Source organism: Pristiophorus japonicus, chromosome 15 (genome assembly GCF_044704955.1).
Source record: "Pristiophorus japonicus isolate sPriJap1 chromosome 15, sPriJap1.hap1, whole genome shotgun sequence".
Lineage (NCBI taxonomy): Eukaryota > Metazoa > Chordata > Chondrichthyes > Pristiophoridae > Pristiophorus > Pristiophorus japonicus.
In genome coordinates, this window is record NC_091991.1 from 157,042,283 (window position 1) to 157,070,223 (window position 27,941).

Sequence of the window (27,941 nt, forward strand, 5' to 3'; positions counted from 1 at the left end):
TCCATATTTAGAGTTAGTCTTTTTTAGGAGTAAAGTTTTTAAGTGCAATATACTTCAATGTACAATTTTTGGATCAACTAGCACGAATAGAGATGAAAGGTTCTCAAGAACCATTTCAGATAAGAATTAGCTAGCTCCTAATTGACTGTATATAGTGCCGTCACAGTTCCATTCGTTGTATGCTTGCTTGACTTGACTATTGGCATAATATTTTCACTTCAGCAACATGGTCTTCCAAAGTGTCAAGTGCAATTGAGCAATTTTCGGTTTTGAACAAAGATAAAGAATCTGAAATGACAAATAGCTTTGACAACACATCCCTTCCAAATATTGCAGCATTGAGCACCTACAGTGGTACAATCTGGTATGTAATCAGAGGGTATGATCTTAAAACTATTAAGAATTTCAGACTGTTTTCTTTTAACCATGACAGAAATCTCTGTTAAATGGTATTCCAGTGTAAAAATTATAAACAATAAAAAAAACAAACGGGTCATTTTTCAACAGTATAAAGGAACTTCACGTAACCTGTACATTTCCAATAATCAAGAGCATTAATGCTAATGTAGCAAATGGTTCAAGATTGATCATTTGGAGAATATAGTTTGGTCACAGAAAGGTGTCTCCTCTTTCCCACTGATGCATTTCATTGAAGAATCCTTCATAGAAGTTGAAGCCTTGATCTATATTCAAAGGGGTCACTTGGTACTCTTCCTTCATCTCCTCCCATGGATGCCTTTGAGCATCTGAGAAAAAAGTAAAATCTTCAAATTGGGGAGTTTGGCTGGTGGTTTCTGCAAGAACTTGGTCCATTCCCATGGCGCACCATTTAGACTGTGGGCTAATGTGCCTTCCTTGGACAGTTAGGTCCAGCTCTGTCCCCAGTGAGTTCAATGCTGCATTGATGTCTAGGTCCTCAAAATTGCTCCCATTTGCATTGAACACATCATCAAAGACCGAGGCCCAGTCAAAGTCTCCCTTGAGGGATTCTGATTCTCTATCATCGTGAGCCAGCAGTGGAGACTTGGAAGTTCTGGCCATCTTCATTGTTCGTTTTGGCAGGGCTTGCTTGCGTTTGCTTGCAGTTCGTTGGTTGTCTGAGGAGTTGAAAATTTGATTACTGTGACCATTTTCCATGAACCGCATAGATGCATGTCCAGTCCCAGAGTAAGGCAGAAAAGATGGAGTTGATGGATTTAGTGAAACTTCAGATGTAGATAGAGACGGTAGTTTGTTTTGTTTGAGGGTGCTAAAATGAGTTGCAGGCATCCTTCTCCTTTTGAATACACCATTAACAAACATATCAGCATATTGTGGATCAATTTGCCAGAAACCTCCTTTACCAGGTTCATCCTTCTGTCTTGGCACTTTCATGAAGCATTTATTTAAAGAAAGGTTATGACGAATAGAATTCTGTAAATAAGATGGAAAAAAAGAGAGACATTAATATGACAAAATCTACATCTGAAGTATGAAAGAAATTACTGTTACTTAACTAGACCTATAAAAATAGTGCTCAAGGTGCATGAGTGTATATTAAAGTGGTATATTATTTATTTACAATATTTTGTTCCGCATTTTTTAGGAATAACCTAGTTTTAAATATTAAATTCAGTCCAATCTGGGCTAACCGTAGACATTTAAACATAGAAGAGACCATTTGGCTCATTATCTCATAGCTAGAGCAATCCAAAACTAATCCCACTGCCTACTCTCTTCACTTATCCTCCTTGTACCTTCCTTTGCTTCAAATATTTACCTGCTTTTTCCTTAAAAGATGCAATGGTCTCTGCCACAACCACTCCCAGTGACAATGTATAATTTTAAATTTATGACTCCATGTCACTGACTCAAAGCCAGAGTAAATAATCTTTCCCTTCTCACTCAATGAAAAAGTAATTTCAAAACACTATTACATCTCCTCTTAGCCATTTCTGCTCCAGTGGAAAAAAAATCGACGCACCCTTCAAGATGTAGTTCGGGACCTGGAATATTAAGTCCTTCATTGAAACTCCTGTGAACTCATCCCTTTTTGGCGTGGAAGCAAGTCATCCTTGATACGAGGGACTGCCTATGATGAGTGGAAGTAGTCCCAGTATAGTAGCGCTCTTTCCCATCCTTGGCACCATCCTGGCTATTCACTCTCAATGGCTTCAATTTTCTTTTTATAACAGGGTTCCCAAAACTGTACACACTTGTCTAACTGTAGATTAACCATTGTTTTGTATAAATTGATTAGATTATATCTTTACTTTGTACTTTATGTTCCTATTAATAAAACCAAAAATCTATTGCCCATTTTTATTCCTTTACTTACACTCAAAGCCCTAGATTTCTCAGCTGATCCATACCCTTCTGTGCCTTTCCATTAAATTCTATTCTTTGTCTTTTCTCTAAAGTGTATTGTTACACATTTATCCACATTGCATCTACCCATTCTGGTAACATATCTATATCTTATTTTACAATCTTGCACACTGTTTGACAAACCTCCTACTTTTGTTTCAGCATTAGAACTTGAGATTGTGTTCTCTATATCCAAGTCCAAATCATCTATATATGACAACAGCAGTAGACCCAACACTGAAGCTGTGGTACACCACTTCCAACCCTTATCCAGTCCAAGTAATACCCATTTGACCTAACTCTTTGTTTCCCGTCTGAAAACCATCCTCACTTCTATATTTCCTCTTGTACCACACACCTGAATTTTACTAACCAGTCTCTTCTGAGCCTCTTATCAAATGCCTCTGAAGTTCCATAAATACCACATTCTTGTGGTTGTCTTTTCTGTTCTCCCCTTGCTATCAACTTTCATTATAAAGCCATCATTTTATATTGCATGAAAATGAAATGTAGTTGTCTCACCAATTTATATTCCATGGTACTTTTTGTTCTATTTAATATGGCTTGTGTTATATGATGTCTTTGATAAATATTAAAGGTGACAAAAATGCCTATATATTATAAAAAGTGGCCATTACACTGGCCACTAATGTCTGCTGCTTGACCTATTAACAAACGTGTTTGTAGGACTTGTGCATATATGGGCTGCTGAGTTTCCTAGACTACAACAGTAACTACACTTCAAAAGTACTGAATTGGCTGTAAAGTGCTTTAGGACATCCTGAGGTCATGAAAGGCGCTATATAAATGCAAGATTTTTCTTTATCTTTTCACATCCCAAGATGTACCAAAGTGATTCATAGGCCATTAATTAATTTTTAAATGTCACTGTTGTTATGCAGACAAATGGAAAAACTAATTTGTGCACAGCAAGGTCCCACAAACAGCAAAGGAGATAATGACCAGTTTTGGTGGTCCTGGATGATCGATAAACTCTCCCGCTCTGTTCAAATAGTACTATGGCATCTTCTGCATCTACTTGAACAGAAATGGGGTCTGGGTTTAAAGTTTACTCTGAATGGCTGCACCTCTGATAATGCATTAGGCCCCCAGTACCACACTGAAGTGGCGGCTTAAATTATAGGCACTTATAATTTTATGTACATTGCATTTTATATTATCATTCATTTGATACTTATCTGCTACTCTGCATTAATCCTATAATCTCCCAAAAAGTTAATTCATCAAACATGGCCTCTATAGCTGAGATTTTCCACCTCTGCACTCCGCAGTTTGGATTAATTTTAAAATCATGGGCTGGGGGGGCCACAGAAACAATTCCAAACCCATATTTAAAAAATGTTGTTCCCCATTCTCCGATTTTCTGCATTTATCTCTCTCTTTATATGTCCTCTCAAGATGATGGAAGATATAATGATGCTTTTTGTAGCTGTGATGAAGTATTCTTTACACTCACATTTCTAATTTCAATACAAGTCGAGAACAAAACAGAGGAAATACCCCCCTGACCCATGCAGCCTTCTTCAGTCACAAGTCCAGGGCACTCTTGGCCACTATTATTATTGCTTCATCCTTCCTACTAATGATAAATCTCTTACACATCTTTAGTGTTGCAATGATCTACCTACAATATTTTCTAAGCTCTCCCACCACCAAAGAAACCACACAGTTAGTTTCCTGGGCAAATACTACCTAATTTGTAGAATTTCTGCAAAAGCAATTTCAATGTTAACAACAACTTGCACTGCTATAGCACCTTTAACGTAGTGAAACGTCCCAAGGTGCTTCACAGGAGTATTATGAGACAAAAAAATTTGACATCTAGCCACATAAGGAGAAATTAGGGCAGGTAACCAAAAGCTTGGTCAAAGAGGTAGGTTTTAAGAGCATTTTAAAGGAGGTGAGAGAGGTGGAGAGGCGGAGAGGTTTTGGCAGGGAATTCCAGAGCTTGGGGCCTAGGCAACAGAAGGCATGGGTTCAAATAGTAACTGTAACTGACTGGATATGTTGTGGAAGTAGAGAATACAAAGCTGAAGATAGTGGATTCAAGCCCCACTTTAGCACTTGAGCTCATATATCAGTTTAATACTTCAGTGCAGTAGTAAAAGGAAGTAATTCATTGTTTGTGGGGCTACCTTTCAGATGGTGTGTTAAATGAAGGCCCCAACCACCTGTTCAGATTGCATTAAAAAAAATCCCAGAGCACTATTTGAAGAAGAGAGGGGCGTTCCCCCGGTGACCTGACCAACATTGTTCTCTCAAACACACCATCAGAAACAGATTATTCGGTTATGTATCTCATTCGCTGTTATAGGATCTTGTTGCATGCAAATTAGCTGCTGCCTTTGCCTGTATAAGAACCTAATTACACTTCAAAAGTGATTAATTGGCTGTGATGTGCTTTGGGATGTTATGGAGTCTGCTGATCCTAAACTCAACAAGTACAGCCTCACATTTTACCTGATTGTGATTTTTTTTAAATTGCAATTTCTAAAAATCCATGATATATGTATAGGAATTATGGCCATTTCTAATAAGATCTTAAATAAAAACAGAGTTTCTCTTAAATGGATATTCTAAATGCAATTTCACACAAATGATTGTTACAGAAAGTTCTGTTCAGCTAAGGTCTCCTCAATAACAACTTGCATTTATATAGCAACTTTAACATAGTAAATCGTCCCAAGGGGCTTCACAGGAGAGCTAGTGAACAAAATTTGACACCGAGTCACATAAGGAGATATTAGGTCAGATGACCAAAAGCTTGGTCAAAGAGGTAGGTTTAAAGGACCATCTTAAAAGGAGGAGAGAGAGGTAGAGAAACAGAGAGGTAATTCCAGAGCTTAGGGACTAGGAATGTCCACCAATAGTGAAGCAATTAAAATCAGGGATGCATAAGAGGCCAGAATTGGAGGAACACAGAGATCTTAGATGGTTTTAGGGCTGGAGGAGACTACAGAGATAGGGAGGGGTGAGGCCATGGAGGGATTTGAAAACAAAGATAAGAATTTTAAAATTGAGATGTTGCTGGACCAGCAGCCAATGTAGGTCAGCGAGCACAGGGGTGATGGGTGAACGGGACTTGGTGCGAGTAAGGATACGGGCAGTAGGTAACAAGGTTTACTTTGAGGCACTGTATAATATAAACATATTGAAATTTTAATGATATGTTCTTACTTTATTGCTACAACCTCAATAAAATCAGAATAGTAACTCTGCTGTGTCAGAAGAGATTACTGAATAAAATTATATAGCCTGCCATCTTTCATTTATTTGGCTGTTCTGCTACAGGTAATGCCTGGCTCTGGTACCTGCTTAGAAAAAGCAATGCGAGTTGAAAGCACTGAATTGAAATACTGCTGGCTCTACACCACTCTGTACTCAGCCAAAGTGGAGTTCTGCACATGTATACTCTGCCAATTAACATCCAAATGTTGCCGATAATTTTGATATTAATAAAGGGTCAACTGTTCCGATTTTAATGTTTAGGAATTTTGCTTTGCAGTTATGCATTGTGGAGCGTGAAGCCAGAATAGTGAGAGTCCTGCTCCTCGAGATGGTTTCATACCACTTCTTGTAAATGAAACCAGGCTACTTACACTAGTGTCAAACTACAGATTATGGGCCCGAAATTGAAAAACTTACCGCACACTGCTGCCGACATTCCTCTGCAACATCTGTCCAGTGCCACTTTCGACGTGGCCTGGAGCGGGCAGGAGGAGAGCGCTGCCGGGAATGCCCACGTCAGCAAATGGCCAAGTCGCGCAACTGACCTCCCGCCCGCCGAGCTGAGATATTGGCGTAGAAATTCCACTTTCTCTTTCCCGCGGGCATTCGACTAGATTTTGAGAGAAAAAATGCGCACCTACCTGAAGCTGCTGCGCCCGCTCGACTTTCCGATCCACAGGCCTCCTCTCGCTGCGCGTCGCAGCGCGTGCATGTCGGGACGTGTGCAGGCCTGGAGCTGGAGTCACATGGCTCTGGGCAGCCAATCAGGTATAAAATATTCTCATTCATAATAATAGGAGTTTCGTAAGTCCGAAACTCCTATTTACTATGAATGAGAAACCCCCCCCAAAACACTAATTAAAAAATAGAAAATATACACTACATATTTAAGATTCATTTAAATTAAAGTTATTAATGTCTTATAAAAAAATATATTTTCCCGATTTTTAAAAAAAGTCTTTTTAATTATGCCTTAAAATAAGCTTACCATGTGGGGAGGGTTTTTAACAATAAAATATGTTTTCATAACTTTATTTTTATATGTTTTGTGTGTTTTAAAACACTTGCGCATGTAAAAGTAGGCTATGCGCCTGCTTTTTCAGGCACAAGATTTTTGAGGACATTTGCTGGGCAAGATATGCGTAAATATCGCAAACTTCCACGTACAAATGTCCTCGCTCCCGATCTGTCATGCTCTAACTTGACAGATTGGAAAAGCTGGTTTTCAGCGCATGTGCATTGCGTACGGGCCCGGGGACGTTGGAATTTCTACCCCACAGTGATGCAGGCGGGAGTCGGCGACAGAACGGGGATGAACCGCTGGCTGGAGGCTGGCCTGTCCCCAACGGCAGGCAAGAAGATGGCGAAAAAAAAAGGTTAGCACACTTTTTATACTTTATTTTGTTACAGGTACTTACCTGGATGGGGTCCCCTGAAGGATCTTCAGATGACTTTTTAATGCTTTTACTTTTCAGCTCCTCGACCCTCTGTGGGCCCAACTCCATCCTCAGCGGTACTTGGGCAGCAAGTGCCTTTGCCGCCGAGAATGAGACCTCCCGCCAAGATTGGCGGCATAAGTCGCTCATTTACCGTCCGCCGACCTTCAAGGGACCTCTCTGATGAAAATCCCGCCGAAAGTAGAGTCAGGTACCTCGCCGGTCATCGGCGGTCCTTTGGGCAGCACTTGGGCGGACGGAGACCTTCATCAAATGCGGGTTGTGTGTGTCAACTCAATGTGAGAAACACATTAAATTGGTACATTGAGCTTAAAATTTGTTTTCAAACTGGATGCCAATTATTGGCACACGATGACAAAACTCTAAAATGAATCCCAGCTTGTATCCCACCTAAGTTTTTTCTCATTCTGAAAATAAGTAATTTTCTATATATTTCATCAATCAGAATCCACAACTAAAATCCCAACTCAGTCGGGAAAGCTCACTGAGTGCATTTTAGAAAAATATGGAAGCAAACATGCTCCACAACAAACGTGGCTTTATTTGAAAGAGAAACTATTCATCTACATGTGATAAAGGGCAAATATTTTTAGACCCAAGATATGTTTTATGTAGATTGCATTGCTTTACAAACAAGTTAACTAACTCAACATACTTTTAAAAAGTGATTTGCTTGGTCAGAAAGCTTATCTGATTATTTGTACAGGAAATCCAAGCCATGTACTTCTTCCACACAGACTAGACCAGCAGTTCTCAAACTCTGGGGAGACATGGACATGTCTCAGGGGTGTGCAGACTTTTATTTTAAACAGTGGGCACCCACTGTGACAGATGAATCCAGCTTTGTCTGAAGCATGCGGTTATAATATTGGGAATTATTGCTCTCGTTGCGTGGCAGAGTCTTGTCCTGCATCAACTCATAAGTTTCAAGTAGGAGCCAGGAGAGGCAGCGAAGATCACCTCAGGGAACAGGGCAGAAGCAGCAGTGTATAACAGCTGGTGAGGACAGTGTTTTGTTGCAATCAAGGTACAATTATAGTTTGCAGTTTATGAATCATCAATTACAAATTGCTTTAACTGCAGTCTCCTTCTAACTCATTGCTCTCACCGCCACATTGAACTAAAATTAATGAAATGGAGATGAGATGTACTCAGGCAAACTTAGCCCATGTAACTGAAACCTATTTATGATCATTACGGCATATTTTCAAAAGCTTTATGAATATTTCAGCCATTATGTCTGTGATGGTGCTGGGCCCACATCAGAACTACCTATTAGAATTCCGTTTAGCAGCCTTTTCATCAGGCCCCTTCAATATTTGTCTTCATGTGTATCTAATTTCCTCTTAAGTGCCTTGATTAACTTGGGTTATCTTTAAGAATAATGAGATTCTAGCTCACGTGGTACCAATAGACGCCTGGAAGGTTCTTCGGTGGGAGATCAGTGGAACCCTATGGAGAAATGAACACTTTCTCTGTTTCTCCAACGATTCCACAGATCTCCGACTGAAGTTGTGGAGGAAGATCAGAACCATCTAGAGAGAAATCTCTCCCAGAAATCTGATTAAAAAGTCATACCTGAAATGTTAACCTATTTTTCTTTTTCAGATGTTGATTTATCTGTGCATTGCCAACACAGTTGCTGCTGTGGCAACACCGTTTTAGCTGCATGCACTAAATTTTGTAGAAAAGACCTTACATTGACTCTCACATTACAGATAAATGTACTTCACATGTATGTTCACTGAACAAACATCTACTACCATTTATTAACCAAAGAAGTAAAGCACTCCAACTGTGCTCATTTTACCAACAAATGCACAAAGTTAAAGTACACATGCATATGCCGTGCGAATACGAGTGTTGAGATCACATGAGCAACAATGACTATTACTCATTTTTATGCAATTAGTCACATTTGGATTCCCAATTAGCCACATGCGGCTAGTGACCAACGCATTGGACAATACTCATCTATATAAGAGTCAAAGATTAGTTAGAATATTTGCAGCAAAGCACTGACGCAAAAGTAGAACAAAGCAAAATGTTCAATTGTACTGAGCTCCTCTCCAACAGGCAAACTGTACACCATTTGTGGTACACCATGACCCCGATTTTAACTCGGGCGAGCCAAGGCCAGGATGTGAAACTCTGGCCATTCTAACTTCCAGGACTCATTTAAATAAGTTAGGCCTGACTCCTAAGGCAAATGTTACAGGAGGTCATGGTCGGTGACCCACACCACAGGAATGGTCCCCAACAATCAGGCAAGCGGTTGGGGGAGAAGGGGGGAAAACAGCGGGTTAGGCAATTGCAATCAGGTAAGGTGTGGGAAGTTTGGGGCCCTAGATTTTTTGGGGGGGCCTGGAGGATCAATCCTGCTCCTCTTGGCCCACAGAGAATGTTTAAAAAACTATATTTTCAACATCTTTTCAACCCTCTTGTGGGCCTGCTGTTCATTTGTGCCCGGTGCTACTGGCAAGACTGGCACCAAGCACTGAATGTGGCTGCCCAGAGTTAAAATAGTCCAGTCTGAATGACATCATCAGTCCCCAATGTTTGAATTTTACCTGCCTGCTGCGAGGGCCTCACTGGCTGGCCAGAACACGGCTGTTAAAATGGGACGCTGCCAGCGAGGATCGAAAGAGCAGTTCAGTGAAAGGATTTTAAGCCCCGCACCCCCTCATTCTAGTCAGGTATGGGGGGGAGGGGGGTGTTAAAATGGGGGCTCATTTTTCTAAATACATATAGAAAACTGGGTTAGAAACATAGGAAATAGGTGCAGGAGTAGGCCATTCGGCCCTTCGAGCCTGCACCGCCATTCAATGAGTTCATGGCTGAACATGCAACTTCAGTACCTCATTCCTGCTTTCTCACCATACCCCTTGATTCCCCTAGTAGTAACTCCTTTTTGAATATATTTAGTGAATTGGCCTCAACAACTTTCTGTGGTAGAGAATTCCACAGGTTCACCACTCTCTGGGTGAAGAAGTTTCTCCTCATCTCGGTCCTAAATGGCTTACCCCTTATCCTTAGACTGTGACCCCTGGTTCTGGACTTCCCCAACATTGGGAACATTCTTCCTGCATCTAACCTGTCTAAGCCCATCAGAATTTTAAATGTTTCTTTGAGATCCCCTCTCATTCTTCTGAACTCCAGTGAATACAAGCCCAGTTGATCCAGTCTTTCTTGATATGTCAGTCCTGCCATCCCGGGAATCTGGTGAACCTTCGCTGCACTCACTCAATAGCAATAATGTCCTTCCTCAAGTTAGGAGACCAAAACTGTGCACAATACTCCAGGTGTGGCCTCACCAAGGCCCTGTACAACTGTAGTAACACCTCCCTGCCCCTGTACTCAAATCCCCTTGCTATGAAGGCCAACATGCCATTTGCTTTCTTAACCGCCTGCTGTATCTGCATGCCAACCTTCAATGATGTACCATGACACCCAGGTCTCGTTGCACCTCCCCTTTTCCTAATCTGTCACCATTCAGATAATAGTCTGTCTCTCTGTTTTTACCACCAAAGTGGATAACCTTACATTTATCCACATTATACTTCATCTGCCGTGCATTTGCCCACTCACCTAACCTATCCAAATCACTCTGCAGCCTCATAGCATCCTCCTCGCAGCTCACACTGCCACCCAACTTAGTGCCATCCGCAAATTTGGAGATACTACATTTAATCCCCTCGTCTAAATCATTAATGTACAATGTAAACAGCTGGGGCCCCAATACAGAACCTTGCGGTACCCCACTAGTCACTGCCTGCCATTCTGAAAAGTACCCATTTACTCCTACTCTTTGCTTCCTGTCTGACAACCAGTTCTCAATCCACGTCAGCACACTACCCCCAATCCCATGTGCTTTAACTTTGCACATTAATCTCTTGTGTGGGACCTTGTCGAAAGCCTTCTGAAAGTCCAAATATACCACATCAACTGGTTCTCCCTTGTCCACTCTACTGGAAACATCCCCCAAAAATTCCAGAAGATTTATCAAGCATGATTTTCCTTTCACAAATCCATGCTGACTTGGACCTATCATGTCACCTCTTTCCAAATGTGCTGCTATGACATCCTTAATAATTGATTACATCATTTTACCCACTACCGATGTCAGGCTGACCGGTCTATAATTCCCTGTTTTCTCTCTCCCTCCTTTTTTAAAAAGTGTGGTTACATTGGCTACCCTCCACTCCACAGGAACTGATCCAGCGTCTGCTGCAAGTGAAGTAGTGAGTGATTAAAGTTTTGTGTCAGTGAAGGCACTGACCTGGGGAACTTAGAATTTAATATATCGCCAGGTGTTCACAAAGATGAAGCGGACTATTCAGCTCAGCGAGGTGACCTTCCACAGATACCGATAGTCCGGTCCCTTCATCACAACTGAATGTTGAATAATTCCAGAGTCTTTGCCTCCATTACATATCCGGAACATCAGGTGCCCATCACTCTGTGAAGTGTGTTCCTGACATCAGTCCTGACATTGCCTTGTATTTGTGTCCGTTTGTCTTACAGTTCTGGTTTAATTTGAAACACTGCTCTGGATTAACCTTTACTATTCCACTTAATACCTTACATATCCCAATAAGGTGCCCTTCCGTTTGTCTCCTTTCCAGGCTTGAGAGTCTGAGCTTTGCTAACCCTTCCTCATAACTTAGTCCTCGGATGCTAGGGATCAGCATCATGCCCCTTTTCTGCATCACTCTCAGGGTTGGGATGTTTCAGTGACCGAAACTGAATGCAGTTCTCAACATATAACCTGACCACAGCAGTACAGCTTCAGCACGATGGTCTCAGACTGGTACTCTGTTAATGTGACAATATAACTCAGCACCAGTTTGATTCATTGATTGCTGCTCTGCAATGACTGGGCATGGTCAGCGTAGGGTTGACTATGACATGGCTTTCAACCTCTCCCACAGCCAGTTCGACACATTTGTGGAATGTGCATGCCTCCAAATCTTTTCTTCCAAAGTCAGCGTCAAGAATGGAATTTTCTTTTATCGCTAAGTTCTATATCTGGGCAGTTGTTAAAAAAATAGCACTCCCCCTGCCCGCCCCCACAAATAGCTCAGCACGTTTATGCAGCTAGCGGCTAAGCCATACAAAGCAGGAACTTTTCAGGTTCAATTCTGTAAACTGTGCAGGTAATTTAGGTAATTTCAGTAAAGTTTGCCTCACTGCCCTGGGTAAGGAAGAGTACAAAGTGACCAGGGTTCTTGCTCCTGACCATTACCCAGTAACTGCTGCTGGAAATGCATGTGTGTGCAGGATCAGACTTGGTACGGATGCCTCACTTAAATTAAAGAAAAATGTTCCTTACAAAACTGTTTATCGCCATCACTATTTCGGTGCAGTGTACTCGGTGCTGAGCTTTATCCGACCTCCATGTACTGTGTGCAATGAAGTTGCATTAAAACTGTGCATGAGCAAGAATGAACGCCAGGGCTAAGCTAATGCCACCCAGCTCGCGTATATAATTGAACGTTTGTACAAGGAGGCACTAATTAATCTATTTTTGATCTATATTAAGTCATTTCACATGCATTGCAATTGAAAGATTCAAAGTGAAAATAAGTAAAGCTTCAGTGAGCGTGAGATATGAAACTTGGCAAAGTCGTAGATAGTGATGAGGGGAGTTGTAGGCTTCAGGATGACGGACAGGATGGTAAAATGGGCAAAGGCATGACAGATGGAGTTCAATGCAGAGAAGTGTAAAGTTATGCAATTTGCATGGACTAATATGGAAAGATGATATACTATAAATGGCGCGATTTTGAAAAGTGTAGATGAGCAGAGAGACCTTGGTGTCAATATACACAAATCCTTAAAGGCGGTGCGGCAAGTTAATAAGGTGGTTAAAAAAAACACATTTGGGTTACGTGGGTTTGTAAATAGAGGAATGGAATAAAAAGCAGAGATCATGCTAGAACTTTATAAATCACTGGTTCGGTCTCAGCTGGAGTATTGTGGACAATTCTGGGCACCACAATTCAGGAAAGATGTAAAGGCCTTAGAAATGGTACAGAGGAGGTTTATCGGGGATGAGGGACTTGAGTTATGACGAGAGGTTAGAAAAGTTAGGACTGTTCTCCTTGGAACAGAGAAGGTGAAGCTGTGACCTAATGAAGGTTTACAAGATGAGGAGAGGCTTTGATGGATTAGATAGAGAAAAGCTATTCCCTCTGGCGAGTGGGTCAATAACCAGAGGTCACAGATTCCAAATCATTGCAAAAGATCTGGAGGGGAGATCTGGAATGCTCGCCCTGAAAAGGTGGTGGAAGCTAATCCCATAAATAATTTTAAAAGGGAGTTGGATAGGTACTTGAGGATCAGGACATTATAGGGTTAAAAACAAAAAGCGGGAATGTGGAACTAAGCACGACTGCTCTTTCAAGGAGCCAGCACAGGCACGACTGTCTGAATGACCTCCTCCTTCTGTGCTTTACGTTTCTATGATTCTATATGACATGGAATCCTTTTTGCAAACTAAACAAATCGATTGTGCAAAAGAAAGTGTAAACTTAATATGCTAAATATATTAAATTACATAAATGATATATTGAAGTTTATAATTGATTGAAGTTTCAACCATAACATAATAATTTTGCAAATTAGATGATTTCCGATTGCAATTTATGGATTTTATTAAAAGTTTATTCCCTAATGGAGATAATCTGGAAGAGTAAGGCATAAGAATAAAAATGAAATCCATCAATTTCCAGATGGTGAACATACTTAGCAATTATATGTTATTCAATCAAATATTAAAAGCACAGCTTCCGTAATGGTTCTGTGGGTAACTGCACTGACCAGATGTGAATCCTCATCATAACCAGGCCAGCAGCTGGAGTCATACAATTGGCCTTGAACTTTCTGGGCTAGGAAGGGAAGAATAAAACAGCCAGTGTTGCTACTATTCCACTATCCAGTACCCTTGTTACAATGTGTAGGTATATAGGTGTTAGGTGAGGACTGGCTTTGATGCCTTTGGTTGTTTAAAAAAAGAAGCCTACTGAGCTTAGAGCTAGCCAGTGAGGCAAGATTCTGGACAGCTGTGCAAGGTACTGGAAAGGCTGGTGGCACCTGTATCCAGGTGTGCACCAGCAGCATCTTGACAAAGGGAAGAAGCTAAGCCACAACGGTCTTAATCAGGCAGTTACATGTTAGTTCTTGTACCTTGAAAGTGTGCCGATGCCACAGTGTGCTTGAGGCAGTCCAGAACCCAGCAGTACTGTGTACTGCTTGACTGCATCAGTGGGTACAGTCTGAGACTGCACAACCTCTGTGGAATGGATTACAGATACTTGAAAAAAAGTATAATATTTAACAATGCTGAAATGACTAACATTCACCAGCGGTTTCCGAATACGGGTATATGTGAAGTGGGGAGATGCTTTGTGGCAAAGATATTCAACTCTTGACCTGTTCATATAACCAAATCATAACAATTGCTTCTGGCTAAGTCAGTCACGGTCAGAAATCCACCATGTGCAGCATTTTGCATCAGGTTCAAAAGGAAATACTAGATGCTTTTTTATAGCCTTTCCCTGCAGCCTGTGTCTTGCCCCAGCACCTCAAATCCATGATATCATTAAAATATACTCAATCACCTCAACTTCAGTCAGTCTACCAATATCTGCCCTTTGCTTTTTCTTTAATGAATGAAAGTGAGAATAATGCAAGAGGACTAGTGTAATTTGACAGAGGGGCATTGAATTGGCGAGTGAGTTATGATGGCAGGTGCTTGCACAGTAAGTGCATCTTAGTCTTGTGGTAATTATATGGACTATATACAACTTATATAATTAAATAGTGATTTTTATATTAATGTAAATTCAGTATGGATATTGTTTCCACAGAAATCATATTTGATATTCATTTCATGATAAAAGCACATCGGATTTAAAATTATACAATTGCACCAACAAAATTAAAAACAAGATGCTACAGTGGATTGATGAGGGATATGTTTGTGTACCATTTTACTAAATGGAGATAATCAGGAAGGTTAAAATTTGATTGAAGTCAAATCCATCATTCTTCAGACTATCCTTAGTTTGACAAGATGGTGCACACACACTTTGGTGTGTTATTCAATTAAATTTTAATGACCTACATCTGTGCCCCTCCATCAAATGAACTTGACATATCACAAGCTATGGCATGCTGCTAACACTGTTTGTTGCACTATGAGAAGAAACATTACACCAGTTGTGGGCCAGTTTCATCATATGAAACTGAGAGACACTAAAATGAACTAAACAGGGCTAACATTAAAATGCGAGAGGGGAATTTAAACTATGTCACGTCTAGTTGTTTTAACAGTTAATTTAGACTAGGTAGTTAGTGTCTCCTCAGGCATCCATCACCTGTTTTGTGCAGGTCTGCATCCATTTATTTCAGTGTTCAGTCATCATTACTGTAAAGAGCAGCTTGAATTATGTCACTATTATAGAAAGACAATGTCGCAGGTACTGGAATCCTTGTCTTCTCTTATTGGAAAGATTCATTACCAACCCCCGTGTCATGTTACCGGATCCAGTTACATTGCTCAATACAATCCTTCCGAATACAATTGGTTAATTGTCAGCTGTCTTACAAGAGACCCTCTGCCCAAATTTTGACCACCTGATATTTTTTTTTCCACAGTCAAAGAATAATTAAATTGTCAAAACGACAAGTAGTAATGGAAAACACAAACACCAATGAAATAATCTCCAACCACTGACGCAACTAAAGAGTGAGCTGTCAGTCTCCTTTTACTAAACCAGAATTCTTCTGGCATAATGGCAAATTAAATGCTCATGTGGGTCCCACCAATACTTAGTATTGGGAGAATAATATGTTCCGTACTGTTCAGCACTGGACCAAACTACACACAAACCAAATACTTTCTGCACAATGAATAGCTCTAAATTGTCCCAAATATTTGCACCAGCACTCAATGAAAGCAGCTATTAGTAAATTAATTTTACAATTTGTTTTGGTACTGTGATTGGGATATAGTGAAAATGATTGCAATCAGATACATTCAGAGCAGTGTTGTCACTTGGTGGGTGTGTGAAACTTTCATACTATGTCAACTTGAACTATGAAAAATATCCAGTAGTACATTATAGATTGTGTCTTTCCAAACTTGGACTGGGTCTAACAAGGCTTTTTAAAAAGTTAGATAATGTTCAATGAGGCACTGGGTGGTTCCAAGTCTGTGGTTGCATTGATGTGGGGAAATTCAAGGTGACAAACTAAGTGCTGCATTAGCAGCATTTCATACAAAGTTAAAGTGTGTTGTCTTAAGCGTGATTTTTCCGCTGGAGATCGAGACCAATATACTGAATACACCTAATGATAACACAGACTCGAGAACAAACTATAAATCAACTGAATTGGAGGTATCCAAGCTTCTTATCTTCAACTGTTACATAAGTGCATACCAAGTAGAATCAGGGAACATCATGTAGTTAAAATCCATGTTCCTATTAATTCTCACAATTCTGGACTTGCTGATCTGAACAGATCTTGTTGAGATGTAGGATTTATCAACCAGTGAGTGAACAGTATTAAGTACAGCCATTCCCAAACTTCTGTGCCCATGAAATCAAATGTAAATGGGACTAAATTGCTTTGGCTTCAAAGGCAAGGATCCCACACCTCGGGATGCAGTTTGGACACCCCGGGCATTGTGATTATTCAGACTTCAGATTTGGCACAGAGTCCACTCCCCAACCCCCCATCCCAGCAACCCTTCTTCCCAAACCCCCATCCCAGCAACCGTGCAACCCAAACATACCCCTCCAACACCTTACCCTTCACCCCAACCCCATCCCCATCCCAGCAAACCTTCACCCCAAACCCCCATCCCAGCAACCCCTTCCCCCTTCACCCCAACCCCCATCCCTCCAATGCTTCACCCCCAACCCTCCATCCATCTAACCCCTTCACCATCGATGCCCAGCCCCATCCCTCCAATTGCCCTATCCCTCCATCTCCTTCTCCCACAGATCGCTCCAACCCCTTCCCCCACCCTATCGATCCAACCCCTTCCCCCACCCCTCCAGTTCCTCCCCCACCTCATCCCTCCAGTTCCTTCCCCCACCCCATCTCTCCAACCCCTTCCCCCACTCCATCTCTCCAACCCCTTCCCCCACCCCATCTCTCCAACCACTTCCCCCACCCCATCTCTCCAACCCCTTCCCCCACCCCATCTCTCCAACCCCTTCCCCCACCCCATCTCTCCAACCCCTTCCCCCACCTCATCTCTCCAAACACTTCCCCCTCAATCACCCCATCCCTCTAACCACTTCCCCATCAACCGCAACCCCTTCCCCCACCCCATCCCTCCAGCCCCTTCCCCCACCCAATCCCATGCCTCCAGCCCCTCCCCCACATAACACCAGAACCTTCACCCACCCCTCCAGCCCCTCATCCCATCTCTCCATCCTTTCCCTCCAACCCGTCCCTCCATCTCCCCCCCCCCACACACCCCATCTCTCCATCTCCCCCCCACCCACCCCGTCCCTCCATCTCCCCCCCCCACCCACCCCGTCGCTCCATCTCCCCCCCCCCACCCACCCCGTCCCTCCATCTCCCCCCCCACCCACCCCGTCCCTCCAACTCCCCCCCCACCCACCCTGTCCCTCCGTCTCCCCCCCCACCCACCCCGTCCCTCCGTCTCCCCCCCCCACCCACCCCGTCCCTCCGTCTCCCCCCCCCACCCACCCCGTCCCTCCGTCTCCCCCCCCCACCCACCCCATCCCTCCGTCTCCCCCTCCCACCCACCCCGTCCCTCCGTCTCACCCCCCACCAACCCTGTCCCTCCATCTCCCCCCCCACCCACCCCGTCCCTCCCCCACCCACCCCTTCTCTCCATCTCCCCCCCCCACCCACCCCGTCCCTCCATCTCTCCCCCCCACCCACTCCGTCCCTCCATCTCTCCCCCCCACCCACCCCGTCCCTCCATCTCTCCCCCCCACCCACCCCGTCCCTCTATCTCCCCCCACCACCCAGTCCCTCCATCTCCCCCCCCACCCACCCCGTCCCTCCATCTCCCCCCCCACCCACCCCGTCCCTCCATCTCCCCCCCCCACCCACCCCGTCCCTCCATCTCCCCCCCCACCCACCCCGTCCCTCCATCTCCCCCCCCACCCACCCCGTCCCTCCATCTCCCCCCCACCCACCCCGTCCCTCCATCTCCCCCCCCACCCACCCCGTCCCTCCATCTCCCCCCCCACCCACCCCGTCCCTCCATCTCCCACCCTGTCCCTCCATCTCCCTCCCCCCCACCCACCCCGTCCCTCCATCTCCCACCCTGTCCCTCCATCTCCCTCCCCCCCACCCACCCCGTCCCTCCATCTCCCCCCCACCCACCCCGTCCCTCCATCTCCCCCCCCCACCCACCCCATCCCTCCATCTCCCTCCCCCATCCACCCCCTACCCCACCCCTCCAGCCCCACCCAATCCCACCCCTCCAGCCCCACCCAATCCCATCCCTCCAGCTCCTTCGCTCCAACCACATCCCTTCCAGCAACCCCCCTCTTCCATCCAGCCTCTTTCCCCACCCCATCAGTCCAGCTCCTTCGCCCCCATCACATCCCTCCACCACCCCCCTTCCTCTTCCATCCAGCCCCTTCCCCTCACCCCATCCCAAATTGATGCCATGGACACAGAGCCATGGAAGTGAATGCCATGGTGCACAGTCACTCAATTATCATGGAAGCTGAAGAAATTAGATGGATCACAACACGCTAGTCCTTTAACTCACGGAAACATTTAACTATTTGCAAGTAACTCCACTGCAAAAGGCAACTGCACATGCCCTGCCATTTAATGAGAGACTGGGCCACTTGAATCCATTCTTCTCAAAATGCTCAGAAAGTACATCCACTAAGAAGCTGAGTCACGCTCTCCAAGACGGTATTCGATTTGATCCGCAGTCCATGCTGGGTTGGTTAATGTCAGTCAGGATGAAAGTATGGTTGTTACAATTTACCTCAGTGCCTCTGAGTGAAAATCAGTTCGGGGTTCTGATCCTGATCACTATCTAGTCAGTCCAGCTGGACATCCGCTGTCATCATCTAAGGACAGGAATGGGTTGCCATAGCTTAATAGCCTACTGACCCCATCAAGACATGCACGTGAATAATGCACACTTGGATATGGTGCCAGAGGGTAACAAGCACCAATGGAACCATAACCGACCATAGAATCCAAATTTTAGAAGAGGAGGGAGAGAGAAAATTGGTGGGGGGAAAAATTGATGGGGAGGGGGGGAAATCAATTGAGCTTAATCAGAGTCATTTGAAACAACCCAGAAAGTATATCTGTTGATTGTGTGACTTTACTATGAACTAGTTATGGTTCCAAGCTATGGTATGGTTCCAAGCCTCTGAGAAACTTTCTGCATTAGAGCAAAACTAACTCTCTAATAGGGTTATTCTTCATCACTATTCTAATCCTCCTCCCTACAAATGTACAATGGGCACAAAAAGAATTGCACTGTTTGAAATTGTTTAACTTATCATTCAGCACTAACAGTACTCACCCAATTCAAGCAGGCTATTGCGAAGCAACAATGCTGGAATGCATAATCACAACTGCAACCCTGGAATAATTCCAGTTATAGATACATATGCATGATTATACTGCTTACCCACGCTGTTTCATATTGTTGAATTATCCTCCAGCAGAACAGCTGCCAAGATCTCTGATTTAAATTGCTCTTTCTATCGCTGATAATTCAGATAATTGCTATTTACACAATTGGAACTTCAGATTATTAAAAGACTACGATAGAAAAAAAAAATATTTAGCAAACATTTTGGGGAAAGCAGAATTTAACCCTATTATCTTCTGAATGCTATAAGCTTCTACCTCAGTCTGTGACGGTCTCTTTATTTGTGCAAGCAATGAAACTTGATGTTTGAACATCGCCACATGATATACAGGCATGAAGCAAATTCAAATAAATAAAAATTGTGTCAGAACACAAGATAGCAAACTGTAAACTCCAAACATGATTTCATAGCAACTAACCCTTAGTAATAGGAACCTCTCAATTAAGCATAAGTGAAATTACTGCCCAGAAAATAAAATCTGGATCAAATCCAAACTGCTTAAATTCCTATTTTCTCCTCCAATATAGTGACAAACAATGTGAACATTTTTCCTCAGCTTTAAATATCTTTAATTAAGTCAAAGCTTATCTAAAGATAAACTTTACAAATCTCAGTTTTAATTTCAATCTAGGCAGCGGCATGATTGCCCTGACTGAGAGCTCCTGATTTGGAATACCATTGAAAGCCAAGTACTCTTTTGTACAGTATTTTTAAATGGTCAGCAAAAGAGCAATGCTGGCAGAGGCCTGGGAGCAGGTTGTCCACCCTTCTTGTTGGAAGAATCCAAAGTGGCAAGAGAAGATCCACAAGAACAAGTAAGGTACTAAATTTGGAATAGGAGAAAAGGAAAATGGATAACTTTAATGATAAATGTTTCTTGTTCATCTCTAATCTGAAACAAGCCAGCCTTTGATTGGGAAACATAACTAACAAGGCCTATGTTTCAGGAATGAGCAGATTGCCACTGTCTGAACGGAACACCCTCCTCCATATCACTTTACACACCTCAAGCTCCATTACCATTGTGTAACTGGAAGGTACAAGAAAATATAATTAAGAATGGGCATACTGAATCATGAAAAGTTAATAAACGCAAATATCTGAACAACATGATTAACTGGCAATTTTCATCACTATTTACATTTGTTATTAACTGCTAGATTCTGAGCTCATTTAGATAATATAGAGCACATTACATATGATTAATTTTCATTTAATGCAAATACATTTTTACTGTACTGTGCACAAGTGCAAAGAGGATATGCCCACAAGTCAACATCACGGAGACATGGCTCCAGGGTGACCAAGGCTGGGAACTCAACATCCAGGGATATTCAACATTTAGAAGGGACAGACAGAAAGGAAGAGGAGGCAGAGTGGCATTGCTGGTTAAAGAGGAAATTAATGTAATAGTAAGGAAGGACATCAGCTTGGATGATGTGGAATCAGTATGGGTGGAGCTGCGGAATACCAAAAGACAGAAAACGCTAGTGGGAGTTGTGTACAGACCACCAAACAGTAGTAGTGAGGTTGGGGATGGCATCAAACAAGAAATAAGGGATGCGTGCAATAAAGGTACAGCAGTTATCATGGGTGACTTTAATCTACATATTGATTGGGCTAACCAAACTGGTAGCAATGCGGTGGAGGAGGATTTCCTGGAGTGTATTAGGGATGGTTTTCTAGACCAATATGTCGAGGAACCAACCAGAGAGCTGGCCATCCTAGATGGGTGATGTGTAATGAGAAAGGACTAATTAGCAAGGCCCCTTGGGGAAGAGTGACCAGAATATGGTAGAATTCTTTATTAAGCTGGAGAGTGACACAGATAATTCAGAAACTAGGGTCTGAGGTGTGATGGTATGAGGTGTGAATTGGCCAGAAATGACTGGCAAATGATTCTTAAAGGGTTGATGGTGGATAGGCAATGGCAAACATTTAAAGATCACATGGATGAACTGCAACAATTGTACATACCTGTCTGGTGTAAAAATAAAATGGGGAAGGTGGCTCAACCATGGCCAACAAGGGAAATTAAGGATAGTGTTAAATCCAAGGAAGAGGCATATAAATTGGCCAGAAAAAGCAGCAACCCTGAGGACTAGGAGAAATTTAGAATTCAGCAGAGGAGGACAAAGGGTTTAATTAAGAGGGGGAAAATAGAGTACGAGAGGAAGCTTGCCGGGAACATAAAAACTGACTGCAAAAACTTTTATAGATATGTGAAGAGAAAAAGATTAGTAAAGACAAACGTAGGCCCCTTGCAGTCGGATTCAGGTGAATTTATAATGGGGAACAAAGAAATGGCAGACCAATTGAACAAAGGAAGACACAAATAACCTTCCTGAAGTACCAGAGTACTGAGGATGTAGTAAGAAGGAGGAACTGAAGGATATCCTTATTAGGCGGGAAATTATGTTAGGAAAATTGATGGGATTCAAGGCCGATAAATCCCCAGGGCCTGATAGTCTGCATCCCAGAGTACTTAAGAAAGTGGCCCTAGAAATAGTGGATGCATTGGTGATCATTTTCCAACAGTCTATCAAATCTGGATCAGTTCCTATGGACTGGAGGGTAGCTAATGTAACACCACTTTTTAAAAATGGAGGGAGAGAGAAAACGGGTAATTATAGCCTGACATCAGTAGTGGGGAAAATGTTGGAATCAATTATTAAGGATGAAATAGCAGCGCATCTGGAAAGCAGTGACAGGATCGGTCCAAGTCAGCATGGATTTATGAAAGGGAAATGTTGCTTGACAAATCTTCTGGAATTTTTTTGAGGATGTAACTAGTAGAATGGACAAGGGAGAACCAGTAGATGTGGTGTATTGGGACTTTCAGAAGGCTTTTGACAAGGTCCCACACAAGAGATTGGGGTGCAAAATCAAAACACATAGTATTGGGGGTAATATACAGTGGATAGGGAACTGGTTGGCAGGCAGGAAGCAGAGAGTCGGGATAAACGGGTCCTTTTCAGAATGGCAGACAGTGACTAGTGGAGTGCCGCAGCTCTTTACAATATACATTCATGATTTAGATGAAGGAATTGAGTGTAATATCTCTAAGTTTGCAGATGACACTAAACTGGGTGGTGGTGTGAGCTGTGAGGAGGACGCTAAGAGGCTGCAGGGTGACTGGGACAGGTTAGGTGAGTTGGCAAATGCATGGCAGATGCAGTATAATGTGGATAAATGTGAGGTTTTCCACTTTGGGGGCAAATCTCGAAGGCAGAATATTATCTGAATGGTGGCAGATTAGGAAAAAGGGAGGTGCAACGAGACCTGGGTGTCATGGTTCATCAGTCATTGAATGTTGGCATGCAGGTACAGCAGGTGGTAAAGAAGGCAAATGGTATGTTGGCCTTCATAGCTAGGGGATTTGAGTATAGGAGCAGGGAGGTCTTACTGCAGTTGTACAGGGCCTTGGTGAGGCCTCACCTGGAATATTGTGTTCAGTTTTGGTCTCCTAATCTGAGGAAGGACGCTCTTGCTATTGAGGAAGTGCAGCGAAGGTTCACCAGACTGATTCCTGGGATGGCTGGACTGACATATGAGGAGAGACTGGATCAACTGGGCCTTTATACACTGGAGTTTAGAAGGATGAGAGGGTATCTCATAGAAACATATAAAATTCTGATGGGACTGGACAAGTTAGATGCAGGAAGAATGTTCCCGTTGTTGGGGAAGTCCAGAACCAGGGGACACAGTCTTAAGATAAGGGGTAGGCCATTTAGGACTGAGATGAGGAGAAACTTCTTCACTCAGAGAGTTGCTAACCTGTGGAATTCCCTGCCGCAGAGAGTTGTTGATGCCAGTTCATTAGATATATTCAAGAGGGAGTTAGATATGGCCCTTACAGCTAAGGGGATCAAGGGGTATGGAGAGAAAGCAGGAAAGGGGTACTGAGGGAATGATCAGCCATGATGTTATTGAATGGTGGTGCAGGCTCGAAGGGCCGAATGGCCTACTCCTGCACCTATTTTCTATGTTTCTATGTTCATGACCTGATTTGACACCTCACAAACAACTTAAAACATCAAGATCAATTTAACAAGGGAGGGAATTAATTAACTTTTTATCTAAAGTTTTGCAAAATTTACATGGAAATTGAATGTAAATAGACATTAATACCAGTTGTGTAAACAAAGCATTAATATGAGCAATGGCATTTTAATAGTAAGCCAAGAACAAAGCTGGAGAGGGGAAAAAGAGACACACGTACAACCTAGAAGTACGTAGATGTACAGCACAGAAACAGGCCATTCGGCTCAACTGGTCCATGCCAGCATTTCTACATGAGCCTCCTCCCACACTACTTCATCTAACCCTATCAACATATCCTTCTATTCACTAACTTGATTGAATTCTTTGATGAAATAATAGAGGGTTGATGATAGTCCATATACACAACATCAACTGCACTTTCAAAAAGCATTTGATAAAGGATCACTTAATAGACTTCTTAGCAAAATTGAAGCCTATGTGAATAAGGGGGCAGTGGCTGCATGGATAAGAAATTGGTTAAGAGATAGAAAGCAGAGAGTGGTGGTGAATGGTCACTTTTCAGACTGGAGAGAAGTGTGCAGTGGTGTTCCCCCAGGGGTGAGTGTTGGGATCACTGCTCTTTTTGATATATAAATAAATGACCAGGACTTGGGTGCAGAGGGCATAATTTCAACATTTGCAGATGACACAAAATACTGAAATGTAGTAAACAATGAGGAAGATAGTAACAGACTTAAGGAGGTCGTAGACTGATTGGTGAAATGGGCAGACACATGGTAAATGAAATATAATGCAGGGAAGAGTGAAGTGATTAATTCTGGTAGGAGGATTGAGGAGAGGCAATATAAACTAAATTATACAATTTTAAAGGGGGTGCAGGAAGAGAGATATCTTGGGGTGCACGTACATAAATCTTTGATGGTAGCAGGACAAGTCGAGACGGCTGTTAAAAAGGCATGTGACATCCTTGGCTTTATTAATAGAGGCATACAGTTCAAAAGCAAAGAAGTTATGCTAAACCTTTATAAAACACTGGGTAGGCCCCAGCTGGAGTATTGTGGCCAATTCTAGACATCAATTCTTGATGCCACAGCCTTAGAGAGGGTGCAGAGGATATTTACTGGAATGATACCAGGGAAGGCGGCCTTCAGTTATGTGGAGAGACTGAAGAAGCTGGGGCTGTTCTGAGCAGAGAAGGTTAAGAGAAGGGTTTAGATAGAGTAACTAAGGAGAAACTGTTTGCAGTGGCAGAAGGGTCAGTAACCAGGGCACAGATTTAAAGTAATTGGCAATATAAAAAGAGGCGACATGAGGAACAAAAATTATGCAGCAAGTTATGATCTGGAACGCACTGCCGGAACGGGTTCCATAATAACTTTCAAAAGGGAAGTGAATAAATACTTGAAGGGGAACAGTTACGGGGCTATGGGGAATGAGCAGAGGAGTGGGACTAACTGGATACCTCTTTCAACGAGCTGACATCGGCACGGATGGGCCGAAAAGCCGCCTTCTGTGCTGCATCATTCTATCTCTTTCTGCCTCATATTTATCTAGGTTCCCCTTAAATGCACCTATACTATTCACCTCAACTACTCCTTGTGCAGCAAGTTCCACATTCCAACCATTCTCTGGGTAAAGGAGTTTCTCCTGAATTTCCTATTGGATTGTTAATAGTGGCTATCTTATACTGAGGGCTCTAATTTTGAACTGCCCTAGTATAGTTAAGAGGCTTGAATAAATAGGCAACTCAGTTGCCAAAGATACTTCTCATCAAACCAATTCATTGCAACACATGCCAGTCATCAACTCGATCAATCCTAGTAGCAGGAATTTTTCAAGCTCCAGTCTCTTGATAATTAGCTTTCCCAATCAATATTCTTTAAGGAAGACAACTATTTTAATCAGTTGGATAATGCAGGATACATTTTATTTTCCCATTTCATTCACACCAGACCTGGAACTAGTGCGACGTAGTCTTGCTAATGGACCAATCGGTAAACTCAGCACGTATACAAATACAATGATGTCATGGCATTGCATGCGGAGATATTTTCCTCCTACTGACTTTTCTTGCCAAGTATGCTAATGTGATTCTTTCCCATTCATCATCAGTCAAAACAAGTGGTGTAGCAACTATTCAACAAAAAGCCAACAGTGAGTAATATAACTGTTACATTAACTGTCATGCCTACACTAAAAACTTGTATCTGCATTTGATCCTTATCAGTTTATAGCAGCATGCCATGCCATTGTACTGGACCCACACAATAATGTATGCACTTGCGCACTGTGCCAACGGCCATCAATTGGCTGATCTATCCTCCGCTTAGTACGTTTATTATTGTTTACTCGGGCGTTCTTCACAATTTTGAAAAAAACATAGCAGTTGTGTTTCCCTGTGTTTAGAAATGGCACACTGGGCTGCTAAGGCACTGCCTGTCTCCTGAGGTCTGCCCTAATCACATTTGGATAGCCTCAATGGTGTTTGAAAGGATGAAGAAGCACCAATCGGCATGTAGGATTGTCCACGGATCGCACCAAATTCACACTACACCTCTTTGCTGCGGCGTTCAACCCATTTTAATTCTGGTTTTAAAAAAAATGGAAAGTATACGCATAGGAAATGGCATATAAATATCAAAAAGTACATATTAATCTAACTGTAAAATAATGTTGATATGTGAAACAGTATGCATTATGACAAGTTTAAGGAATTCAAGTTAATAGGAATAAGACCCAATGATGGTCAATATCAAATGACATGAAGCTTGAACACAGTCCTCGAACACCCAACCTACCTGCCAGCTGGGGTCAGCGTGCCTGTAATAGCAGAAGTTATCGGTGATCCAGTTGTAGATGGCAGACAAGGTGATTTTACTCTTCTTGCTCGCTTGCATTGCCATACAGATGAGGGTGGCGTAGGAGTAGGGCGGTTTCACATGGGGGTTCGTCTTGTAATCGACGTCCTGCACCGGGCTCTGGGAAGGAGGGTGGGACTGGATCAGGGTCTTGGTGCCGGTGGCGGCCGAGGTGGGTTTGCCCAGACTGAGTGGCATCCCGGTGGCAGCCGTGTCTCCGGCTGGAGGGGAGGCAGGCCCGTCCGACCCCGGGAACTGTTGCTTATAGTGATGCTGGGCGTTGGGGGGTTTCTCCAGGTTCGCACTCAGGATGGAGAAATCCTGCAGCCACTGGAGACTCGTCAAGCTGTCGTCCAGGTTCACGGCCCCGTTCACGTTCTCCTCGTCCTCCGGATGAAGCATCATCCAATTCTCCTTAAATTTAGTGGCGATTTCTGGCGTGGTCAGAACAGGCATCGTTTACAGTCAGGTTCTGAACTCGCAGTGAGTGATTTCACTCACTCCCTCTTTCGAACTGTGAAATCGAAAGGATTAGCAAGGTTTAGTAATTATGCGAGGCTGAAAAGAAAAATAATTCAGAATTATAAATCTGCAAAAGGGAAATGCTAGATTATTACAGGGACGATTCAGACGTCAAGCGAGCTTGTGTAAATCAGAACTATATAAATGCTACAACCTGCTAAACTTTGGAGCAAAATTCGCGTTTGACTATTGCGAGGCAATGGATTGGAGTTTCAGGCTCCATCGTTATTTCACACATTGAATATTTTATATAGGCAAGGATAACAGACAGCAGGGAATATCGCCTCCAACTGCAGGGGTAAGAAACCAGTCAGGATTATATTCAAAGTATTAACATTTCATGTCTTTAACATCAACATTCTTGATCTTTATCAGCCCCTTCCTTAAATAGTCAGAATTTCTAAAACGCAAAGACACACTGCACTAAACATGCTGGAGTTTGGGGTCCGGAATAAGTTGTATTTTTACGGATAGCCTGTTGCGTTTCGAGCAAGTGCCCCAGTCTCACCTGACGCCGTTTTCTTTTAGCAACGCTCTGAAATCCTTGAGTAACTGCAACACAAACTCCCCCAAAATGAAGATCTGTAACTTCAAAGTGAATGTCCTTTCAATTTGTTAAAATGCCTAGCAGGGAGTAGGCATCGAATCCGTTGTTGCAGAGGAACAATAATGCCTTCCTGAGCCCTAGTGGTTTGATCAAAACGGGTTTACATTTGCACAGCTTGCGGGGGTATAAAAGCAGGGTGGGTAGAGTGTCACCTCTCCTTTCACACGGTTGCTCAGGCACTTTATATGCCGTTAAACAGATCGCAGGCAGCTGATTGGCCGTCGGTTTCCAGGTTTCACCTTTCACTACTCCCAATGACGCGAGGCAGAAC

General features: G+C 43.0%; 1 protein-coding gene across 1 annotated transcript; it reads right to left on the bottom strand.

Annotated features, from left to right (window-relative positions):
- Positions 1-466: 466 nt before the first annotated feature.
- On the bottom strand, positions 467-27,001 carry foxj1b (forkhead box J1b). Its single transcript, XM_070856784.1, has 2 exons — positions 26,482-27,001; positions 467-1,413 (listed from the first exon to the last, which is right to left on the bottom strand). Exons 1-2 carry the CDS (start codon positions 26,995-26,997, stop codon positions 610-612), a joined length of 1,320 nt encoding a protein of 439 aa, XP_070712885.1. The 5' UTR covers positions 26,998-27,001; the 3' UTR covers positions 467-609.
- Between the last annotated feature and the right edge of the window lie 940 nt (positions 27,002-27,941).